Source organism: Cyrtonyx montezumae, unplaced genomic scaffold (genome assembly GCF_038088225.1).
Source record: "Cyrtonyx montezumae isolate F1298 unplaced genomic scaffold, pur_monq_1.0 scaffold_8, whole genome shotgun sequence".
NCBI classification, from domain to species: Eukaryota; Metazoa; Chordata; class Aves; order Galliformes; family Odontophoridae; genus Cyrtonyx; species Cyrtonyx montezumae.
The window spans coordinates 18,823,209-18,845,817 of record NW_027072089.1 but is presented as its reverse complement, the minus strand read 5'-3'; the positions used below and the strand labels follow the sequence as shown (position 1 = coordinate 18,845,817).

Genomic DNA, 22,609 nt, shown 5'->3' with positions numbered 1-22,609 from the left:
AAACCATAACAACAATTAAAAATAGAAAGGAGTTTGAACATTTGGGGTTAATTTCTTAAAAGACTTTCCCTTCTACAGAAGCACAGCAAACATCTATTTACACAGTGCCTGAAGAATAGCACACAGGGGGAGCAAACATCTATTTACACAGTGCCTGAAGAATAGCACACAGGGAGAACACGTGGCAAAGGATGTGCCTTGAAGGAGAGGATCCACGAAACAGCAGTTGTCTCTTCTCACAAGAATCTACCAACTTCTGCCAATTTCATATAAGTTAATTACATAATGTACAATACTGAACTATGGAAACACATTTGTGGAATATATATAATAGTTTACACCCAGATCATAGAATCACCAAGGTTGGAAAAGACCTACAAGATCATCCCATCCAACCATCCACCTATCACCAGTCGTTCTCACTAAACCATGTTCCCTTTACATACAGATAGATATATATAGTATCATGCATGGTTTTGGAAGACTAAAGGTTACTGAAGCATACCTGTGCTGTTCTGTTTACAGCATCACCACATGGATGGTGTTTTCCTCCCTCTTCAGCTCCTAACTTACTTGGTGGCACAGCAGCTGAACTCAGGGTCATACCTGTGCTTTCTCAGGACAGCACACAGGCGCCAACTCAGAGTTCCTCTTGTCGTTTGCTCTGGACAAAGAAGTGGAATCCCTGGTGCTCGTGTTCACCAAACTTTTGTAGACATCTCCTGAAAGTGCAGGGGCATTATCCAGAGGAGCAGGACCCAGAACTCCAGAGCAGGAATCCCCAACATTTATCAACTGTAACATCCAAAACGCAGTCATCATCACAACTTGTGCCTCCTCCCTCTCTTCCCCTAAAGATACTATTTACTTTAGGAGTATTTATCTATATTTAAAAAATACATTTATAGAGATTCACATTTTATATGAAGAAAGCTATTTCAGAGAGATTGAAGAATTCTTGCTCATAAATCGAAGTCAGATCAATCTTCCTAGCTGAAAACTGTTCACTGCACGCAAATCAGTTTGTGAATGATTTCAGCATGTCGAAATAAGCATTTCCTGGAAAGCTACCTTACAAGAGTCTCCTTGCACAGAAGCTAACGCGGGTTGTGGCAGCAATGTGTCTTCCAGTGAGTTCGTAGTGACTGTTGCATTCAAATGCACACTGTGTTAGCTGTTGTCATGGATGAGGGACAGTGAAGTTTCAACATTACTGAGAAGAAATGTTCTGAAACACTGGGTGGCAATCAACTGCTTCTTACTGAAAAGGATGACAGCTTGTGATTAATGACAGAAATGACCATCATGTTAAAAAAATTACAGAGGAAACAGTCTTAATTACGGGCTTGTGTTTCAAGCAAGACCTGGAGTTATGCTCGTAAAAAAGAGCTCCACAGAAAAAATCAAAACCCTCTCTTCTTAATTCAGCAGATCTACTCAGTAATTATATTACCTAAACTGCTGCAAATGAAAACCACGAAAGCAACATCTTACTAGGAGAGGACCCACCAGCACTCCCAATGATGCTGAGAACTTCCAATCACACCATGATGCAATTCAGCTTTAGAGCTGATTTTGCTTATAAAGCATATCCGTATCCTCCATACAGAGAGCACGTGAACTAGCACTGCAAGTCTGAGGTGCTCAGTGAAGTTTTTGCAGGACCAATCTGCATCCACATTTGCGTGTGCAGACGTTCAGAGCTTAGGATGAACTAACACCACACATGCTGAAATCCAGTTATTATGATTTGCAAAGCTCTATATGTGATTTGGCAGACTCTGCACTAAAAAGGGTTAGGCTAACTGAAGAGTTTAGATTAAAAGGTCAAATTATACAGTTTAAAAAGAGGAAGCAAAACAAAGCCAGTAAACTGGGTAGGTGTTTGCCATAGGAAGAGGAAGCTAGAGAAATTAAAGCACCAACGAGGAGTACAGACACAAGATTTAGAATGCTGTTCACATGAATTCATACAGATACGATCTGCAGGTTATAAGATGAAAGAGTAGAAGATAAAGTTTCCTGAGAGAAATTAGGATCATAAAAGGAACACTGAAGATTGTTCAGCTCCACCCCCTGCTGTGGGCAGGGCTGCCCAAGCCCCATCCAATCCGGCCTTGAACACCTCCAGAGATGGGGCACCCACAGCTCTGTGCAGCCCGTGCCAGCACCTCACCAAAGCCCTAACGTACTGAGCAGTGTGTTAGAAATGACCAAGCTGTGCTGATCTAGGCCTCCAAAAACAGAGTACTGTGAAAAACAGACCTGACAGAGACAAGGTGGTGTGACTTGTATGTTTCTGCCATCCGTACAACTGAAATCAGAAGCATTACTATTTGCACACACAATGAAGCAAGCTCCCCCTCCCCCCCTTTTTTTTTTTTTTTAAATAGCAGTTCTTACAAAAGACAAATCCAGGTCTAAGAAATTAGAAAAACTTCATTTTTTATACCTCCCAGAATGACTGCTTGTGTATAAGACGGGTAGTGCTCCTGATTTGCAAGTTTGCCAGTTTGCTGTTTCTCCCATAAATGCTACCTACAGCCACTAACTTACTTGTGGGAAAGAAAAGGCCACTCCATAAGAAAAGTCCTTATCATTCCTCACTTCTAGTAAGGTAACCAATCTGAAGCAAGCAATCTACCTTCTGGACTGGGCAGAGTAAACTAAGCAACAGAATCTACACCACTGAGAACTAACTAGGGGAAGACCACGCTAGGGAAGTCAGTTCTTCCCAGCTTCAGAACAGGAACTGGCATGCTGGTGATAACATTCTGTTAGTTGCTGCCTCTATCTCCTATTTCAGCAGTTATTATTTGGAGTACATAAAAAGTATTACAGATTTTTGCTTTACCTTGTTTCTCTACCATACCTCAGAATGAACTAATAGAAGGGCTTAAGTCAAAGGGAGACGAGGTGTATGATTTTAATAAACATTTTCTTATTAAAATCTCGATATAGTTTAAATATACCATACAGAGGAAAAAAAGCTATTTATACACATTTCAAGTCAATGACCACAGCATAAATCAAACTAGATTCCCTCTCCACTTCTGTCATCAGAATGCTTTGTGTGTATATATGGTGAGCTACTATGAGTTACCTGCATAATTCTTGTCTAACTATACATTACAGGACTTAAAAAAAAGTTTAAGCTATATACAGAAATATATATACATATAACATATATTTATATGTTATACATACACATACATTTATATACATATACACACAATACATATATATATACACACAGTACTTTACATTTATATATGGCCTTTTACCCAAGGACCTTGAGTACTTTGTAATACATCAAGTCTCGCAAAGCTTTGAGGGAGGGAGCTTTATTTTTACAGACTGGAGAACTGAGGCCTGTTCTAAACAGGTTCCTGTTGTTTGCATTTGTTTATTCCTGCTTTCTACTCACAACATTCCCATTGGAGGTATTTTTGGTAATGGAAATAATTATGTGGGTTAGAAATCCAGGCAAAGACACATGATGCCTTGTACCTGCCTAACTATATTCTTTAGTATATGAGAACAGTCATGCCAGTACCAATTTTCTCTGTGCTGATCCTTAAATTTGGACTTGTGTAGCTACACTGTTTTTTTCTTTAAAAAAGTATTAGCACAGTGTAATCAGATATAATTGTGAACTTAAGATGCACTGAAGATCACAAAAGAAAATCCGGAACAGGCTCCAAACCCCACACATAGAAACCACTCTTTTCTAGAATGAGTGATTTAGGAAGTATCAGTAAATGCAGAAATAATTCTACATCTGTGTACTTGATTTACCTGCAAATTAACTACGTAAGCCTGGAACAGTCAGTTTTATCTAGTAAATAAACTTTTCAGCATTCATTTGGCAACTGGTGATCGTAACTTCTGATCTCAACCACGTTCCACACCGACAGCTTCTAAAAATAATAAAAAGTGGGGAAAAAAAAAAAAGTAACCACTCACAGTTGTAGGTAACTTCCGTCCATCCTTAAGTAGCTGACACAAAGGAAAATCTAGTGGAACTGCAGCACAGTTGAATTCCACTCAGATTTTCATGAAGCATCAGTTAACTCTCCTCAGCAAAAGAATAAGACTTACTAACAGACTTGCAGCATTGGAAAAGCAGGAAAGAGCCCTGTAAGCCCTTAAGCTTCAATTCTTCAGTCCAATATGCCTTCAGAAATCTATGATATGGAAAAAAGCAGCTCCTGCCTTTAGTAATCACTCCCTAAGTCTCAAAAATCTTCGCATGCATTGGGAAAACCAAGTCCTAGGTTATGTTCAAAGGCTGCCCTCCCCAAAGCAACCACTTCGAAAGTGAAAATACAGCAGAACCCACTACGACACAGTTTGAAAACTTTATTCTAAACTAATAACCTTGAGATTTTTCAGAACAAGCCGCCTTCCCTTCAGACCAATACTGTCAAGAAGAAGGGGTTGCCTGGCCCATTTGAATCAAGATTCTCTGCTAACTGTAAAATGTGGGTTGAATATCTTCTTCTGCACATCAATTTTTCAGTTACAAAATTCAGATTCTGATGAACAACTGTGCTTGGTGTATGCTGTTAGCTGAAGTATAAATGGCTAAATAAATAAAAACTATTGTTTCCTCAGTATGACTTGGTATTTTGTCTGTAATTTCTTTATTAAAAAACTGTAACAAGATACTTAAAAAAAGGCTAGATACAAAAGAAGGTAAGCTGCTCACGAACATTTGTTTTTCCAAGTTTTCCAAAAAGTATCTGCGATAATCATGATCTTATAAACATTTTACAGTTACCAGAAAGTGCCCAGGCTGAGTTTACATAGTTAGATAATGTAGTACAAGTGTTGGGTTAGAACTGGTAGTGGAACAATCTCCTGACTGTCTGTTCACTGAAAACAGGGACACAAAAATGTTGATTGTGAAGTATGAAATACTGTGCATTGGCCTCAGCGTATGTACAAAAAAACCCCCAAAGCACTGAAGGTACAGATCACATGCAAAATAGTGGTGGCATCTGATGTGCCAGAATTCAACGCAGCTAGAACAAAAAATGCAATGAAAGTGGTTTCATAAGTGAACGATCACAACTCTATAGGATCTGAGCTGTCAGGAACTTTTTTTTCTCCATTTTTGTTGATGTTTTTTTCCTTTTTTACAAGTTCAATATACATGGTACACAACCGCAGCCAACCACAACTTAAACACCATAAAAAAGTTAAAATAAACCACAGAACATACTTAATTTTTTATTTCGAAATTCCCTACTCCCTCTATACAAGAACCTTTGCTGAAACACTTTCCACAAAGGCAGCAGTGAATTTTCAGAACATTTTACATATTTTCCCTCAGCAAAAAGATAAATCACAGTGTAAATTATATTGTTCTGCTGTCATCTTTGGCTGGGGTTAGTCCAAGGAGTTACTGACTAGCAAACTGTTGCAATCAGAAATTGCCAGTGCTCCTTAGGCCTTTACATTACAAATTTAGTACAGGAATGTTTGCATTTAAATCTTTAAAGTACCGCCAGGGGTATGACAGCATTAGCTTTCATAAACTTTTATAGACAAATGGAAAAATCTACAAAACTTAGCTAGTAATATTACACAGCAATACACACTTTTTATACTCTACACAAAACCAAAATTCTTGGTCTTAATGGCGAGTAACAACTTCTGTTTCAAAATCTGCTTAGAGGAATAGAGTGGGACATAAAGGCGAGAAATGCAAGTGTTTGCTGTAGGAAGGTGTTGATCGTCTGGTGGTCGTATTGTGATTGATGGCATGGGCTGGAATCCCTCCTCACTGGCTGGCAATGATGGACTTGATGTCCAGAAGTAAACCTGATAAAAAGAAGATGGTATTTAAAATTGCGTCGGGCAGGGCTATGATTCACACTGCATTCAAAGGACTGTTGTGCCATGCGTTAAGAAAAACTGCACAGAATAGTCGCAGTATGTTTGACCACAGTGCAATCCTTTCATTGTGCCAACTAAACTCAGTGGTCATGCTACACATTTCTGCAATAGCTTCCTTCATTTCCTTTCCTCACTATATTACACATACTTCTTCCAAAACCGATAGAAGCGGCGCTCAAGATGATCCTGCATCAACAAATCCTCAGTAAAAAAGATGTCCCCAGCTCCACCTGGGAATTTTAACAGTCAACAATATGTAACTCGAAAGAAAAAAAACCTCTTGAACCAGAAATCAATCCCGTGTCAGTTAACAACCAGGTGATATAGCACTTGTACACACAAATCAACAACGGAGAATATTAAGTTTATAGTCTCAAGGGTGAAACACTGACTTGCAGAGCAGAGTCACTACCAAAGTGTAATTAAAAATATTCCTTAACAATTATGCTCGAGATTTTCCACTTTTCAGATTAGTCCTTGTGTCATGTTAGCAAACTGTAAAGGAAAGATAGTACCTTAAGTAGTAAGTTAAATGCAAGTAGCTTTAAGAAGTGAATGGATACAATGTACAGGTAAGTTTTCCAAAGTGAAAGAGAATCTTTTTCTTTCATGCTTCTCATCATCTACTCTGAAAGGACTTTGAGAAAAAGGAGATGATATCATTACTGACATCTTATAGACAGGACACATGCATAGCTCTCACGATACACAGAAGTTAAGAGAGTGACTGATCCAGGGAAAGAAATCAATGAATCTCAAGAAATCTAATACACCAGTCCACAAAACAGTTAACTAACAACAGTAACATGGCTTAAGAACTACTTTGCAAAGACTGTGAGCATGCTTCCACGTAACAGATTTGTAAATAAAGGCAAGGAAACACCACATTTACTTTCAGCTACAAGGTCTAGAATGTTTCCAGAACTCAAAGCCCAATCAATTCTTCTTACTAGTCTACTCCGACACCTTACTGTTCACATACGAAGTCTTTGTAGGTACACACGCTGAATGAACAGTAATGATACAAAAGTAATCCCACTCGTTCTGCATGTTTCCACTGAGAATGAACAACTTACCAGATCTTGTCTTTCTGTCATACTCATCTTCTCAACTATGGACCAAAACCAACGCTTGAACTGCAAAAGCTTCTCAGCGTTTTCTCCTATATGAGAAAAAACAATATATATATTATGTATTTATGTAATTCAGTTGGTGCACCGAACAGTAAGAATTAAGAAATGTGTTCTAAATGTACTGCATGGAAATTGGATCTCAGCCAATCTCTGACACTGGAGACAGACTGATTTCAAAACTAACATACACACTTCTGAGTTTAAAGGCTAAATCTGACATACCTCAGCATAGTGCACCCTCCCAACCAAAAGTCCAATAAAAGCTAAATACAGTTTAAAAATTATTTAAGGCAGACAGCATACATCATATTTATAGTTCTAAAATTAAGTCAGAACTTCCAGAAGGAAGGACACACTACCACTAATATAATCCTTTTATTTCATGCCAAGTGACAGTGAAGTTGAAAAACATGCCTTTTCCCCCTTGACTGAAGGTAAACATTTTAAGAAGTATGCAAAAATCAAAAATTTTTATTTCCAATTTGAGTGATTCAGCAACTGAGGACAAATTTTAAGAGGAAATTTCAGCTTAAAGCTCCTAACTCCACACAGGACAGCATTAAGTTATTCAAAAACAAAGTTGCAGAGATAAGTTGTTTCATACCTGACTCATCGTTGAAAGAGGTAAAGCTGATTAGCATTTGCACATTTACTTCACCACAGCCATTTACCAAAAGTCTGAAGTCTTCTGCTGTCAAATCTTCTAATGAATTCTTTGGAAGTACATCCAGGAGACCCTTCCTCATTGCCTTAAGTGAAAACCACAAGATTCATATTACAGCCATACCATTTACTGACAACTTGCATGTCCAATTCCCTATCAACTCAAAATTTATCATACTCCTGGTTGTTCTTTTCAGTCAAAGCTTTATGATCTGAGATGCAAATTTTCTGAAACAAAGAACTGCAGCAAGTTAAGCAGTAGAGTAATACTAGTATAATATTGCAAAAGAAATCAGTAATGGTTTGAACCAGTATCTCACCAACTACAGGAGCAGAAGCAGTACAGTCTATTATTGAAAAAACCCAGGTATTTTTCTGACCTATGCTGAAACAAATGAGAGTTAAAATGCACACTGCATTTTTATTCCACTTTGCTTACACAGCCACCCACATGGCTCTTTTGCTTTAAAAAACATAATATGTTTTTGTTTTGTTTTTTACATTTTACATACTTTTACATAAATAACATCCTGAAAAGTCTGGAAACTCAGTTTTCAAAATATGAATATTTATTGCAATTCCCAACACAAGTGTTAAAAATTTCAACTCTTACAATAAAGACAGAGTTGAAATACTTGAGAATACTTGAAATACTGAAATTCAAGCAGACATGAAAACTGAGTGACTTAATTCCTGGAAAACATTCATTTTTTGTAAAATTTTGGACCTAATCTGCACTGAAGTAATCTAGAATCTGCTGGCCTAACTCAGAAATGCAACAGAAATGTCCAAATTTAGATGTAGTATGCCATTCTGTAAAAAGAGCTTAAAAACTCAATTTTTTAATATCATTCCATAATTAATAGGCTTTTTTGCTACACCAATGAAGAAGAACAAAGTTGTGTTTCATAACACATTATTTCTTTTAAAGCAAGAACACAATCGTGTCAGTTCAAGGTGATGTATATAAATTCTTGCTCATAAGGCTAAACAAATCAAAGGCGATGGAGGTTGCTAGGACAAGAAGCTGCTAAACGCAAAGCAAGAAATCCAAGAGGCTGTTTAAGCTCGAGGAGTGACCATATATACTCTAACCAATGAGATCACATTTAAAAGGAATTATCTTTCCATCACATTAAAAAAAAACAACTGGTCATTCTTCACAGCACTGCATAAAGAGATCTGCAACTACAACAAAAAAAAACTTAAGTCATTTTAATCAAGCTGTCACACTTCCAAAAGAACCTGATTGGCAAATACGATTATGAGGAGAGGAAACAAAAAACAAAAAAGCACCACCACTCAAAAACTTACATGCAGAGGTTGTTCTGCTACTACCAACATCCGGTGTTCTGCGTATTTCCGGACGTATTCATAAACATTCTGAGGAGTGACTGGTATATTTACACCATTGGAAATAAGTTCAACCTAGAGCAAATTACCAAAGATCACGGGAAGAAAAAAAACAAAATGAGAGGATTATTACAACAGACACGTATGTTGATTAGAGATCTATAGCTTAACGTTTCTCCAAAATGAAATACAATTTACTACCAGTACCATCACTACTACATGGTAACTTCAGAGATTCTCTAGAATTGATTATGTTCTCCACGCTTTATAGTAGGCTCTACCTAAACCACCTTCAAGGAAAAACAAACAAAACAAAAGCAAACCAAACACGCCACGCTTCAATGTCTAAAGAGAATGCTGCAAAGGGATCTAGATATAGGTAAAAGATCAGCTTTGACACCTTAACAAGAGCCTAGATTATACACAACAATGTGCATACGTTATAAAATTCTTACACTACAGAGAGCCAGCTTTTTGTCCTTACCTGCCCTCCACCCTCCTCCTTGCACAGGTCTATTGCAAATGCTAAATCCATTGCTGCAAACACTGCATCAGCATCTGTACTCTGGGAAGCTAGTATAAGTTGCCGAAGGCTTTCATACATAACCGGATCAAAAAATGCAAAGTCATGCCAGTTCACCTATAAAAAAAACCAGATGTTTGAAACATAACTTTAGTTTAAGAATATATTTAAAATTATGCGACCTATGCCTACTCACCAGCATACAACAGTGCACACGTAACAGTAACTCATGTAACAAAGCATGCAAGCCCTTCAAAATAATAGCTGTCAAGCTCCTATTTTCAGCACGCTGTTGAAGATGCTTAAGAAAACACAATTCAAGTGCATGAGCAGAACATAAAGACTTGAAAAGCCCCTCCTGCTATTATGGGCATAGAGCTTATAAAGAAATTAAATAGTTTGGGGATTTTTGTTTGTTCTCTTGTTTTTGGAGGTGTTAAAAACAAAGTCTGCTCATACAAGTTCTTCTCCTTATCACTTAGATCAGTACAGATTTGATGGTGGATGACTGAAGTTGGAAATGATTTGTGTAAGTGCTCCAAAACACTGAAAGACTATTCTCCACTTAAGCACATACTGCTGCAATATATTTAATGACTGATGTACACCTCAGCTTCCAACAACTACTATAACAGCACTTAGGTTTTGCTGTTTCTTGGTTTGTTCATGATCAGGCTGTAATGAAAAGACATGCACTATTCACTAACTAAAATATCCTTCCATGTGTTGAACAATTAACTGGAAGGAACACGTATTCACAAAGAAAACCCTCAAGGGCAACCAATCTCTCTCGGAAGGTATCATGGGGAGACATACCTTCTTGTCACTAACTCTTTTCATTAACATCATACAGACTCTGAATAACTGATGATGTGACCAGTACTGTTTTTTGTTTTGCTGGTTGTTTGTTTGTTTTTTCAATTAAAGGCCAACATTAACAAACTTTGGTTTAAGTTTCCTGCATCTTACAGTGCTCTTGACTGATGAATGAAATAGGCAGTATTAACTGGTGGTTTTTTTGGGGGGGATTGGGAAAGGAGAAGGAGGGAAGGGCATTTTTGCCATATTTTAGATTACTATTAATCTGAATTAATTTACCTCTGCACTTAAAACTGTAATTATAATCCAATTCAACTAGTTATTGAGTAGAGGAAAATGCTTTTGGGTAAGATGTGATGCTGCTGCCTAATATTCCAACAGTACTTCGAGTCATCAGTCTTAGGGTTAACTCAAAGACTAATCTATTGCCAATCCTTCCACCTTAGTCAAATACTTGACTTTGAGAAGAGCTACTCACTTCACAATCTAAAATAACTTCTTCAATTCAAGTTAAAAGCACACTTACAGCACGATCTCTACTAGTCAATGCATATTAGGAGGAAAAAGCAGTTAAAGATGAGTTTCTAAGTGAATAAATCATACACAAATGTCTATGATCAACTTACTTTTCTGCCAAGAAGAACTTTGATTACGTGTCTATTTAATGTGATAGGACACAGCTCATTCTGCAACAGGCACAATCCTAAGATTCTGAAAGTAAACATTTTTGCCTTAGTATGACACAAATTACGTTGGAAATTTTTCAGATTGAAAAGGTTAAAGTAAGAATCATGAGCTTCCCAGCTCTATCAACCCACAAAAGAAAACTGTGGACACTACATATTCTACAATATAAAACCTTCAGATTGTTGAGAAAAGATGAATTTTAACATGAAGAAAAATCTGAAAGTGTGTAAATGTCTTCACTACTCAGCACCACGAACAAGACATAGAGCAAATAAAGTATAAATAAAGTTTTTGCAGCCTGGATCATTGGTACACTTCCTTAGTACTTTTAAATACTCATCTTAAATTTTTTCAGACAAGCAAGTTAATCACATACCTGCCAATATTTCTGAAACAATTCAGCCTTGCTTCCGTGTTTTTACCAGGTCTAGGCGTATAAAAACCTCGTTTTCCAGGCTGGTAGAAAAGTGGTGCATTATCGTCCCCATCATCTGTATCATCTAATTCCATATCTACTACACTGCGGCTGGAACCATGACGCTTCCTATTCTCCTGTTTTGAAAGTCAGGATAGAAATTAACAGATGTACTGCTAGCTACCACCTCGGCAAATTCTTGCAACCAGACCCATAGATTACATCTTCTAATAGTAACGTTTTATACTTTTCAGTGATTAATCTTTTCAAACGAATAAATAAAGAAAGAAAGAATATATCTTGTGGAGTTATCTTTTTGTCCAAGTTAAGATAATTAAACAGAACTTCGTTTTGCATGAAAAGAGAAGGCTCCAGCCAGTTTCTAAAATTAACTGATAACTGGATCTCATGTAACTTTCTATTTATGCATCAGTACGTTACCTGCACTTTATCTGAAGAGTCTAACAATCCAAGATCCAATATACTGTCAGCACCATTCTCCCTTGACAGGTAAAAAAAAAAAAAACAACACACAGTCAACAAGTCACTTATTCAAAGAAAAAAAGTCTAGAACAAAGTAAGGTCAGTTAAATTTAGCACAGTACAAAGTGCTTTGGCCACAAAATCAGTTTTCATCTCTTAGAGAATCCTCAATACTCTACCTGCCATGTGCAATAATGAGTTCCATTGCTTCATCAACTCTCGCTCTGAGGGAATCTTCACTAGCTAGTAACAGAAGCAGCTGAGCAGGAGACAATTCCAACAACATTCCGGTGATCTTACTCGCAAATGCCTGGAGATATGGAACGACATGTCTTACTACTCTCTTCCACTTCTCTCATTCTTAAATACAGTTTTATGAAAGTACTTAAAATATGGAATGCATTACAAGATACCTCACAGGCTACATAAATTACAGAAAAAAAAATCTGAAGGATATCCTGAAGAATACAAAAGCAGGCATATGTGTTCAAGTATTTTCAGCTATGTTAAACAATAACTGACTAGAAAATAACACTTTCAATTTAAAGATGCAGGAATATTTGACTTATTTAATATACTAGATAAGACATACTGGCTGCATTGCTTGCACTCGAGGGTAGAGTCTCTCTCCAAGGGCTTGTCTGTGCGCTGGAAGTGGATCAGGGTCATCACTAGGATTTCCTTCTGATGCTGGTCTAAAAGGCCTTGTGTCAATGGAAAGTTGCCTTCTAAAGTCCCTTAAAAAAAGTTAGAGCAGTTTGTATTAATTTCAGAGGAAAACACCACTCTGGAATTTTATTTTTTTTTTGCACACAGATTCTAAACAGCATTAGATCATACACCAGGAGTATTTCTCATAGCTACTTGAAGAGAATGATTTAGAAACAAAGAATCAAAAAGAAACAGATATTTTGATATTATCAGTACTTTAGATAAAGCAGTCAAATGTGTCACCAATGGCAATGCTGCTTCCAAACCACCTCATAATTTCATGCTTATACTCAAGTTTATTACTGTTTTATCAGAAGATATTTATGGCACATAGTTGAGACTATCTATCAGCACTAATATAAACTTCATTATTTAAAAAAAAAGTATATGGGGTAATTTCTGTAAATTCAACATAATCTGCTCTTGAAAGCAAAAAGACATTTAATTTGAGGAAGTATCCTTCTGAAGATAACCAAGGCAGTTATTCTATATGACAAATCAGCTCCAACAGATTAAAAATGTATCACTTACCTATCCCTGTCTCTCCGAGAACCAGCCCTTAAGCCACTACTTCTCCGCATTTCTCTTTCTCGCTCCCTTTCTCGATCTCTCTCGCCCCTATTTCGCAATCTCTGCATCAGACCTTAAGGACGAGGAAAAAAAACATAACCTTTAGTACCTTTACACTTTTCTCTCCATCCTAAGTTTCAGTATAAGAAGGATACAGTTTTGGATTACAGTTTGAAAGACATTAATGAGACAGAACCACTTCACTTAATGTAGTGATCTAGGCTCAGCCAAGCTTAAGAAAGGAACCTGAAGTGTTTGTACCAACTTACAAATCCTAAATATCTCAAAAGTTTATACACTGTTTCAAAAAACATTTACAAATATTCATGACGAGCCAGATGCAGCAGCCACATTAAGTGCATGCACTAACTAAAATCTTGACAGCGATTATCTACAGGAGAGAAAGATGCTCAAAAAAGTTAAGAACTTCTAAATCAAACTCATTTCTAAAAAAAACATGAACTTCTTGCTTCTGAAAATAAAAGTAACAGCCATTTTCTTTTCTCAGAGAACTAACGTACACAATTTTCACAGTTTCTGTGATGACTGAATAGCAAGAAATCTCCAAAGTCAAACAGCAGGTATTTTAACATATAGAAAGAGTGACCAGTGCTTTTATGAATACTGTCTGGAAATTAACTGCTGCATTTCACTTACTTGTATGGGTACCCTTGTTGGCATTCTGAATACAATCTAGATTTGGCAGTTTCTCATTGGACAGAAAAGCCTGTGCAATGGCAGTATAAAAGCTCCGTGCTACACCGCTGCCTTCTCCAGGCTCATCTTTAAAAGTAACTTTTACTCTGTGGACAGCCATCGGAGTGGTGGCACATCTGCGACCAAAATGATTGTTGAGCTGCCTCATGGTCTGCTGAATTAGAAGATCTCTGTCTCGATCAACCTGGTAAAAAAAAAAAAGTTTTTCTGTTCTTTATTCGATCATCATATTGAGAGAATTCCGTTTCACAAGCATCTGGATACTACTGCATGGACTCAAAAAATATCAAATAGACCATGAAAAACTACACCATAACTGCAACACAGCTCACACAGTAAGGGTTAAGGCAACTGCTTGCAGATTGTGAAACACACTTTCTTCTATTAAGTTAGCACAATGCCTTATGGTTCAACTTCTGATGAGACAAATCTGGAAGAAAAACTAACATTTTTTACCTCCAATGTTAAATCTCTGGATTGCTGGTTTCTAAGCTTCTCCATCTCCCTGCGGAACTTCGATTCCTTTACTTCAAAGCCACCTAGTTCAGTCAGGATCTTAAAATAAAAAAGTAAAACCAAAATCAGACTAAGAGAAGCTCGTTGTTATTTGGAAAAGAAGCTCGTTGTTATTTGGAAAAGTAATTGCTCTTATACTAAAAAATACATACAGATCCAGGCTCTGCTCCAACATCTTCCATGAATACTCTACCAAACAACTCTAAAGAAAGGCGCCAACGTCCCAGCAACATGTCATGAGATATCACCATGCCCATGAAGCTGCACTGTGGCCTGATAAAAGAAGGATAAAAAATAAAATTAATTTCAGATACATCTGGTGTACTTCTATTTTTACTTAACCTCTTACCTCCAAGTAAGTTCTTGATTTCTGACAAACTGGACTATCACCCAACTACACTCTAGAGGAAGTTATAGAGCTCAGATGACTATGCTCATTTCTTGATTACAAGCTAAGATGTGAGTTAAAATATTCTATGGATCACTGACAGAAAAATTAATACACTTTAAATAATAAAACTTGTTATCTACAGTAACGTAATCTGATTACAAATCCTCTTGAGATGTATAGGCTTTCCAGACATTGTACAATGTTAGCCAATACATCTTGGCTTAATACATATATAGAATTCTACACATTGAGCCCAGTCTTACAATGCCTTACAGTGTGGCCAGTTAAAAATGGCTTTTGCCTACTGTGCTAATCAGTTAATTTGTATCAGTGTATGAACGAGCTAATAACTTGATATGCACCTGGAATGAACACAGAACAAGAAGTAAGGGTACTGAGCAGCAATTGCAATGGGGGAAAAAAAGCCTTCATAAAGTGAATATAATCAGTATCTTAACACTGATAGGGAGCTGTCAATTTCCATTTTTAACATGGCCTACTAATAAGTCATACTACATTTGCAGAAAAAAGTCAGGCAGTAAAGGATTTTTAGTAGTTTGCACAGACTTCTTTCAAGACTGTTCAACTGTTTATTTTAAAAGCTACTTAATACAAACAACAGATTCAAACTAAATAAAGCTATCCATTTTAAATTAAAGATTTTTAGAGTCCTAAATATCCTTTTTATCAGTTCAGTACTATTTCATACAGTTATTTTAAATCCAGCTACCTGAAAGAAGTGAGAGGTGGCCCCTCGCTTTCAGTCAATCCTATCTCTGCCAACAAGCTGCTTTTCAGTTGTGCTGCAAGATCATGAGCTGAAGGCCCTGGTTTTGAACTCTCAGAGTCTTCTGTAGGCACATTTTGTTCTTCCCCTTCTCTTTTCTGACGATTTTGCATGCTCATAACATTTTTTAAGTTGGCTGCATAGGACATTTTAGTTGGAAGAACCTAAACAAGGAAAAGTAAATCTTAATTACAGTTTAATGAAAGCAGTCTAGAAGGCTTCTTCAGGAAGCACATTATTCTTAAAACATAAAAATCAATCCTGCAGTTGTTAGGATAAAACACAGTCTCAATAGTTTCATATAGGAAAAACAGTTTTCCTGTTTTACACTTGTATTTCATATACTTGCTTCATAACGTTCAATTGTAGGCACATCAAAGCTACCACACAGATTTCTTATTACAAATAACTACTCAATTGGCATTTCAAAATTACATAGCTCATACTGTAGCCTTTAAAAATACTGCCTGAAATCTACTCATCAGTAACCATACAAATTTTTTACATTTCAAGAAAACTAATACAAAAGTAGAAATCAAAATAGAAGTCAAAGTTTCCACACTTAGTGTGCTTTTGAATTACTGTTTTGAAAGCCACTATAAGATTTCTTCCAAAAACTGCAGCGTCTTTTTTGGGATTTACGTGGATAATATAAGCTAGTACCTTTACTTAAAATAATAAAATCTTAAAATCTACCTCAAGGCAGTTTCTGTCCACTGTAACTTCCATTAAGCACTTCCCACTATTGGCAGAAGATGAATACAGACCCTGGCTCGGTCGACCAAACAGATCTTCCTTGCGAGCATTTGGCTGAAAATTAACAAAAGCATTCTGGGTAAATAATATATTTCAGTTAGAAAAGAAAAAGTAAATTTCAGTTATCTGCCTGAATATTATCTCTGGTGTTACCTGCAGTAGGTGGGGCTGGTCTGCCAAGGGAATGGCTTCTGCCAGAGGAACCTCAAAAGGATTGGGTGGAATGCAGCCGAGGAACGTCATTGAGTCTGACCGTCTGAAAAATGGATGGTTTTGGCCAGTCTCTGCTGGGAGGGAGTCGTCATCTTTGTCATTGAGTGCAGCACCTAAACATCAGAGATATCTCTTCAATTTTCAGTTACAAAAGCTTTCGGCAATGTTTTCAACAGATCAAAACTACTATAGTCCAACTCAAATCCAAATATTAAACTCTACAATTGTGCAGAACTAAGGGCAAGGGCACAAACTGTGGTTTGGAGAAAAAGTAGAGTGGCAAATAAAAAGATTTCAAGTCTCAACTAGATAACTGGGACAAAAACACTACAAGTGTTGCATTTTAGCATACGACAGGAATATTTCTGTATACTAACTTTGATTGGTGTCATCATCATTTTCATGTTCTGAATCTTCATTGTCAAGACCCAGTTCCAAAAGCTCCCGAGTTCTAAAAGAAAAAGAATAAAAAGCATTTACAGCTGTAGCAGTTAAAAAACCACACCCTAAACAGGAGCTATATCTGCAAGCTATAAATAATAAGAACTCTAAAGTGACTGGTGAACAAGTAGAGCTGTTCCACAAGGAGGTGGCGTTCAGAGCTGTACAGTACTTCTCACTACATAATCACTATATTACTCACACAGTAACCACATTTGACCACCTCCAGAGCTCAAGCCTAAAGCTTAAGGCAGTGATGGGTATGTTCTTTTTTAAGGACTATGCCAATATTAAAAAAAATAATTATAGGAACCTTGCATCAGGGGAAGAATAAGTGAGTATTAGTCCATAATATATTCACTTGTGTAGAATACACTAGGATATCCTATAAAAAAACACCACCAATCACATTTCAAAAGTAAGCAGGTTTTTTAATTGCTTAATAGAAAAGTCAATTCCACTGTATTATAGAAAAGATCAAGAACTTTGTTTAGTATTTTGTTTAGTATTCATTTGTGGCAGTGTGTGCATTCTGAAGTATATTCCGGAATTACAAGAGCTGTCTGAATGTAATGCCTCCTGTTTCATTATGTTGTTCTGGATTTCCTGGAAACCAGACAAACCATCAACTCTGACCACTACATTGTGGTGCTGATGAAGCAGAAGGCTCAAGCTTCCAGAGTCAGGCTAGAGGAGACAATCTTTTTCTTGCAACACAATAATTCCAGACCTCATACCAGTCTGAAGATCACGGAACACACTGCCAATCTTGGCTGGACTGTCCTTATCATAGTGTAGTCTGGACTTGGCATCTTATGACTTCCACCTGTTCAGGCCAATGAAAGATGGGCTGTGTAGGCAACATTTTTCTAGCAGCGATGCCATCTAAGCAGCTGTGAAATTGTGGGTCACCTCCACTGGTACAGATTTTTACAAGTGTGGTATGCCTGCTCTTGTTCATTGCTGGCAAAAGCACACAGGCAATAGTGGCAACCATGTTAAGAAGTGTTTTGCAGCTGAAAAATCTGCTCTATCAAATAGTAATACTGTGCTCTTTGTATCCGTTGTAGTTTCCACGGGAATAAATAGGAGGCATTCCTTTCAGAGTGACCTACATATATAAATGCATTTATTTGAGCTGCTGATCAGCAACTCCAAAAATGGGTGCAACATTTACAAAAGTTTGTTTCTATGAGTCAGACTTGATACCTTTTCCGTTCCAGCTGAGGAGTATCCAATGTTGTCTGCTGATTCATCGCTTTAATCCAATAAATAAGCGCTTGAAAAACATAGGCTACATGCTTTAGAGAGCAGACATCGAGAACAGGAAGAACATCTGAGTGCTCATCATTGTGAGAACGCATCAAAGACAGCGCGTAGTTCAGGAAATCACCACGTGCTGACATCATTCCCTGACGGGCACTGAGTAAAGTAGCACGCCTAGTGAAAGGAAAAGGAATATAGAGCCATTAGTCACCACAGGCATCCTTTCTGTATTAGTCTCTATGTCTGAAATGCAGATGTCAAAATTCAAAGTTCAAAGAAGTGGGATAAGAGTAACGACGATGATTTCATGCTTCACTATGTGTTAGTGGCTTGGGTGCAATGTATTACTTGAGATGAACCTAGTAAGTCTGAATAAACTAAGGAGTAACAACACCACAAAAAGCCTGTTTCAATCAAAACAACTACTGCGATGTTATCAAAGTAAATCCTTAAATGTCAGTGAATGTAAAGATTTGACTGTAAAACTGGCATTCACACCACGTCCAGCAATCAAACTATTTTCATACCTTCTTCCCTCAAGTGTTCTTAAGCTGGCTTCCTCCCGGGCTGTCATCCTTTCCCTTCTAGCTGAGTTCTGAGAAGCATGGAGAGGATGATTTGGATGCCCAGGATCACCAGCAGATGCTAATGCAGAACCATAACGCAGCTGAGCTTCTGTGGAGTCCATTATACTAACCATCCAATTCCAAGTAGGAATAAGCTTTTCTTCTACATAATTCTATACAGAATGAGATTTAGTGAGTTTTACAAACAGATTTAGATAAGAATGCAATTTCAACATAAGGCATCACCAGGGCTCTTACAGTTACATCACTTCTCCCACAGAGAAGTTGTAAAAGCCCATTCAAGAGTGAAAAACGAACAGTTTATGAGATATTTACTGAGACAACTTATTAACTGTAGAGGAATACAGCTCTCATCACTTACTAGCCTTGTGTCTGTAAAGCATTCTCACCATCACCCTGCCTTCTTCAGGCAGCTTTACAAATCCTCACCCTATGATCACACAGCACCTCCCAGGTGTACACATTTTACAGACTTTGGTCTAATTCCCACTTCTTTGGTAGCTTTTTAGTCCTCATCTTGGTACGTTGTTCCTCATCCTTCACTACTCACAACAAATCCATTGAAACAGCATAAAAGATTTTCCCTCCTAGTTCAGTCTTTTCCTCATTTGGTCCTAAAACTAGCTCTGCAGCCTGCTTTTCTTGCCATTTACTAACTCCATCACTTTTTTTTTTTTTAACTGCTCCCTCCCCCCCTCCCCATTTTTTGATCCAACACAAGAATCCTTTATATTCTGGTATTTAAAAATATCCCTCACATTTCCAACATTTTCTTGCCTCCAATAGACTAACAAAAAATGCTAATTCAACTCCCATTTTTGTTTCTAAATCAAAGTTCAGCTCTCAGGCTTCCACAGGCCAATACATACCACTCACTGCCTCATGTAGAAAACACTCCTGCATACTTATGGCATAGTAAGTGCACAATATCTCTACTCAGAACAAACAATACATTACCATTAAGAATCTTCTGCACAAATTTATTCTAGCCCCATCAGTAGTTAATCTGTGTTCTGTTATTTCTTTTCCTACAAATTTATTCTGGGACAATTGAAGAATGTGAGTATCTTTACATCTCTAAACAAAAACTTCCATTGCACTGCAAAAATGCAGTACACCCATATTCAAACCTATAAATACAGTCAAAGCACTGAAGTTCATCCTTCAGACATTTTTAGTGCCTGAGCCTAGTTTCTGCCTATGAATGCCAGTTACTAATCCTCCCTTCCAATTATTTGCTTTAAAAGTACACTTTGCATTTTACATATACTTATAAAGACCAACAGTCATGTGCGCTGTACCAAAAAGATGCACATAACAGGGAAGGGATGATTATGTTCCTGCAAGAAGCAACAGCAAACAAGTACATTTTAAAAAATTCTTTAACTCAATTATTTGGACCTTACTAACTTTCATATTGCACAAGACTCAACAGATCAGGTCAAAGAGAACAGGGTAAGAGCTAGCATATCCAAAGCAGACAAACTTGAACTATTACGTGCCAGTCAAACTTAAGTAGAAAAAAAACCAAAATTTCTTTTTTAAAGAGTATTTGTATAAACATACAAACAATTTAATGAAACCATTAACTAGAGCTACTTCAGTCTACATTCTCTCTCATACAAGAAGCCAAGAGAGTTGGTACCATTTAGTCTTAAGGAACAAAAAGACTCAGTAGGTACTTAATGACTCCGCACCTGATGAAAAGGTAGAAAGCCAGGCTATCCTCACTGGTATCCAGTGAATGGACAGAGAGCAATAGGCACAAACTAAAATACTTGGAAAACATGGTTAAACATCAGAAAAAAGAAGTTTCTACTGTGAGATCTGTCCAGTATTGAAACAAGTCGCCCAGATTGGTTGAAAAATTTCCACTCCTGGAGAAATTCAAAGACCTCAAAAGCCTTCTCCACTTACACTGCAGTGAATTTGGACTAGCTAAGCTTCAAGGTTACCTTTCAACCTCAATAATTCTATCATTCTACCTCAGAGAAGAAAATTCCACTAAATTGAAATTATGCTTACGTGCAAAGTTTTGGATACTCTTACCTGCAAGTTAACTGCATCTTGGTAAGTCAGCTTCACTGCAGCTGGGATCTGGGAGTACACCAAATGATTGTACTTGGGAATGAGACCCATCAGGTCAGATATCTGCCGTATCACTATACTGTATGCTCGTGCTAAACTGCTTGCAGATGTTAAATAGCTGCTTGCATTGCTGGCTTCAAGAGCTGCAGCTGCTGCTGCAGCACTCGTACTGATGGTACCACTCCGACGTAGGTTTGATGGATCAATGTAAATCAAGCCCGCTGAACTTGCTAAACATAAAAGTGACATAAATTAATTTAAGCTTTGCTATGCATTTTATGTATTGACCAATATAATTAACATTTCTAGGAAAAACAATATTACTGACATTAACAACTACTACATTAATAACTATTTGTATAAAGTTATCATTTTTTTTGTAGATAGTAAGTACACTTACTGTACTTAATGTAGTTAATAACATCTCAAGAACTAGACTAGACCCTTCCTTTTGTTAAATTCAAATCCAGATCTGAAACAGCCAAGAAATACCATTGCTATCCTTCTGAAACAAATACATGACATTTCATCCTTAAAAGAACAAAAGGAAACAGAGGAGAGAGCAAAGCCAGGAGTTAAGTGACATTCACACATGCATTTTACTCATACTTGCCTGCTGGGGTAGATGTGCTAGAAGGAGCAGTGCTAGTAGCTCTCTGGTTCTGGGTATTACGTACAGCCCACTGCATCGAACGGGGAGCCTGGGCAGCACCAGTGGCATGTGAGCTATTTGTGGTTCGCTCCAGAGGCTCATCAAGCATGAAGGTCTCCTGCTCCATGTCATCACTCTGACTGCTACTGCTATCCGAGTCACTAGAATCATTTGATTGGGAGTCATCTTCAGAAAAAAATGCTGGAACACTGCTAGCTCCTGTTAAAGAAAACAAGCAATGAGCAGTAATTGACAACTGCAGTTGTATACACACATGCATATATCATGTAATCACTGTAAATGTTTTCATGAGAACCAACTACACACACTATAAAGGTCCAGGTGCCACAACTGCAAATTTAACTAGTTATCCTTATGACATACTGAAAATTTTCCATAGCAGATTCACAAACAAGCACTAAGATTCTCTGAGTTTCAGAAGAGAAATTAACAAATAATTCAATTCTCAAAATCTTCACTGATTTTGTTCTCAGGCAATGACCTCTAACACTGGGCTTTCAAACTGGACAACACATCAGCTTCTTTCAAAAAAGCCTTAAAATGATTAGCCAAGTTCCACATTTTGTATTAAACCACAGCTAACCTCTACACTAAAAATGAGTGAAAACATTTCATTTCCCTTCACAACAATACTTCTAGCTAAAACAGGCAGAAGCTTCATAAGAGTAAACAGGTCTAATTTTAAAGCACGTTCTGAAAAAGCATGCATAGCTTCTTCCAACTACAGGCAAAGGAAAAGCAAAGGAAAAACAAGAAATATGGAAAGATGGAGGTGGGAGAGAAGAAGGCGGGTGAAGAGAAAAAAGAAAGGGAAAATAAGAGTACAAGGAAAAGGTATTTGTTATGAAATGCCATAATCAGGTAATTCTCACTCTGCTCAATCTAACTGTGAAGTATATAATTTCCCCAGCAT

At 37.3% G+C, this 22,609-nt stretch overlaps 1 protein-coding gene across 8 annotated transcripts in view; it reads right to left on the bottom strand.

The window, feature by feature from the left end:
• Nucleotides 1-5,204: 5,204 nt before the first annotated feature.
• The window catches only part of UBR5 (ubiquitin protein ligase E3 component n-recognin 5), a 78,706-nt gene continuing 61,301 nt past the window's right edge, over nt 5,205-22,609 (bottom strand). For 7 of the 8 annotated variants that reach the window (XM_065752874.1, XM_065752878.1, XM_065752877.1 and 4 more), the window contains 22 exons: nt 21,633-21,894; nt 20,985-21,249; nt 18,876-19,087; nt 18,292-18,522; nt 17,019-17,092; nt 16,582-16,754; nt 16,369-16,482; nt 15,616-15,836; nt 14,647-14,767; nt 14,435-14,533; nt 13,919-14,162; nt 13,223-13,334; nt 12,573-12,717; nt 12,160-12,290; nt 11,939-11,999; nt 11,459-11,634; nt 11,022-11,106; nt 9,538-9,693; nt 9,015-9,128; nt 7,642-7,786; nt 6,981-7,066; nt 5,205-5,829 (listed from right to left, as the gene is read on the bottom strand). In XM_065752874.1, coding sequence (XP_065608946.1) covers nt 5,617-5,829; nt 6,981-7,066; nt 7,642-7,786; nt 9,015-9,128; nt 9,538-9,693; nt 11,022-11,106; nt 11,459-11,634; nt 11,939-11,999; nt 12,160-12,290; nt 12,573-12,717; nt 13,223-13,334; nt 13,919-14,162; nt 14,435-14,533; nt 14,647-14,767; nt 15,616-15,836; nt 16,369-16,482; nt 16,582-16,754; nt 17,019-17,092; nt 18,292-18,522; nt 18,876-19,087; nt 20,985-21,249; nt 21,633-21,894 — 3,440 coding nt within the window. In that variant the 3' untranslated portion in view covers nt 5,205-5,616. The remainder of the gene's footprint in view (nt 5,830-6,980; nt 7,067-7,641; nt 7,787-9,014; nt 9,129-9,537; nt 9,694-11,021; nt 11,107-11,458; nt 11,635-11,938; nt 12,000-12,159; nt 12,291-12,572; nt 12,718-13,222; nt 13,335-13,918; nt 14,163-14,434; nt 14,534-14,646; nt 14,768-15,615; nt 15,837-16,368; nt 16,483-16,581; nt 16,755-17,018; nt 17,093-18,291; nt 18,523-18,875; nt 19,088-20,984; nt 21,250-21,632; nt 21,895-22,609) is intronic. The other variant, XM_065752875.1, reaches the window with a different exon arrangement.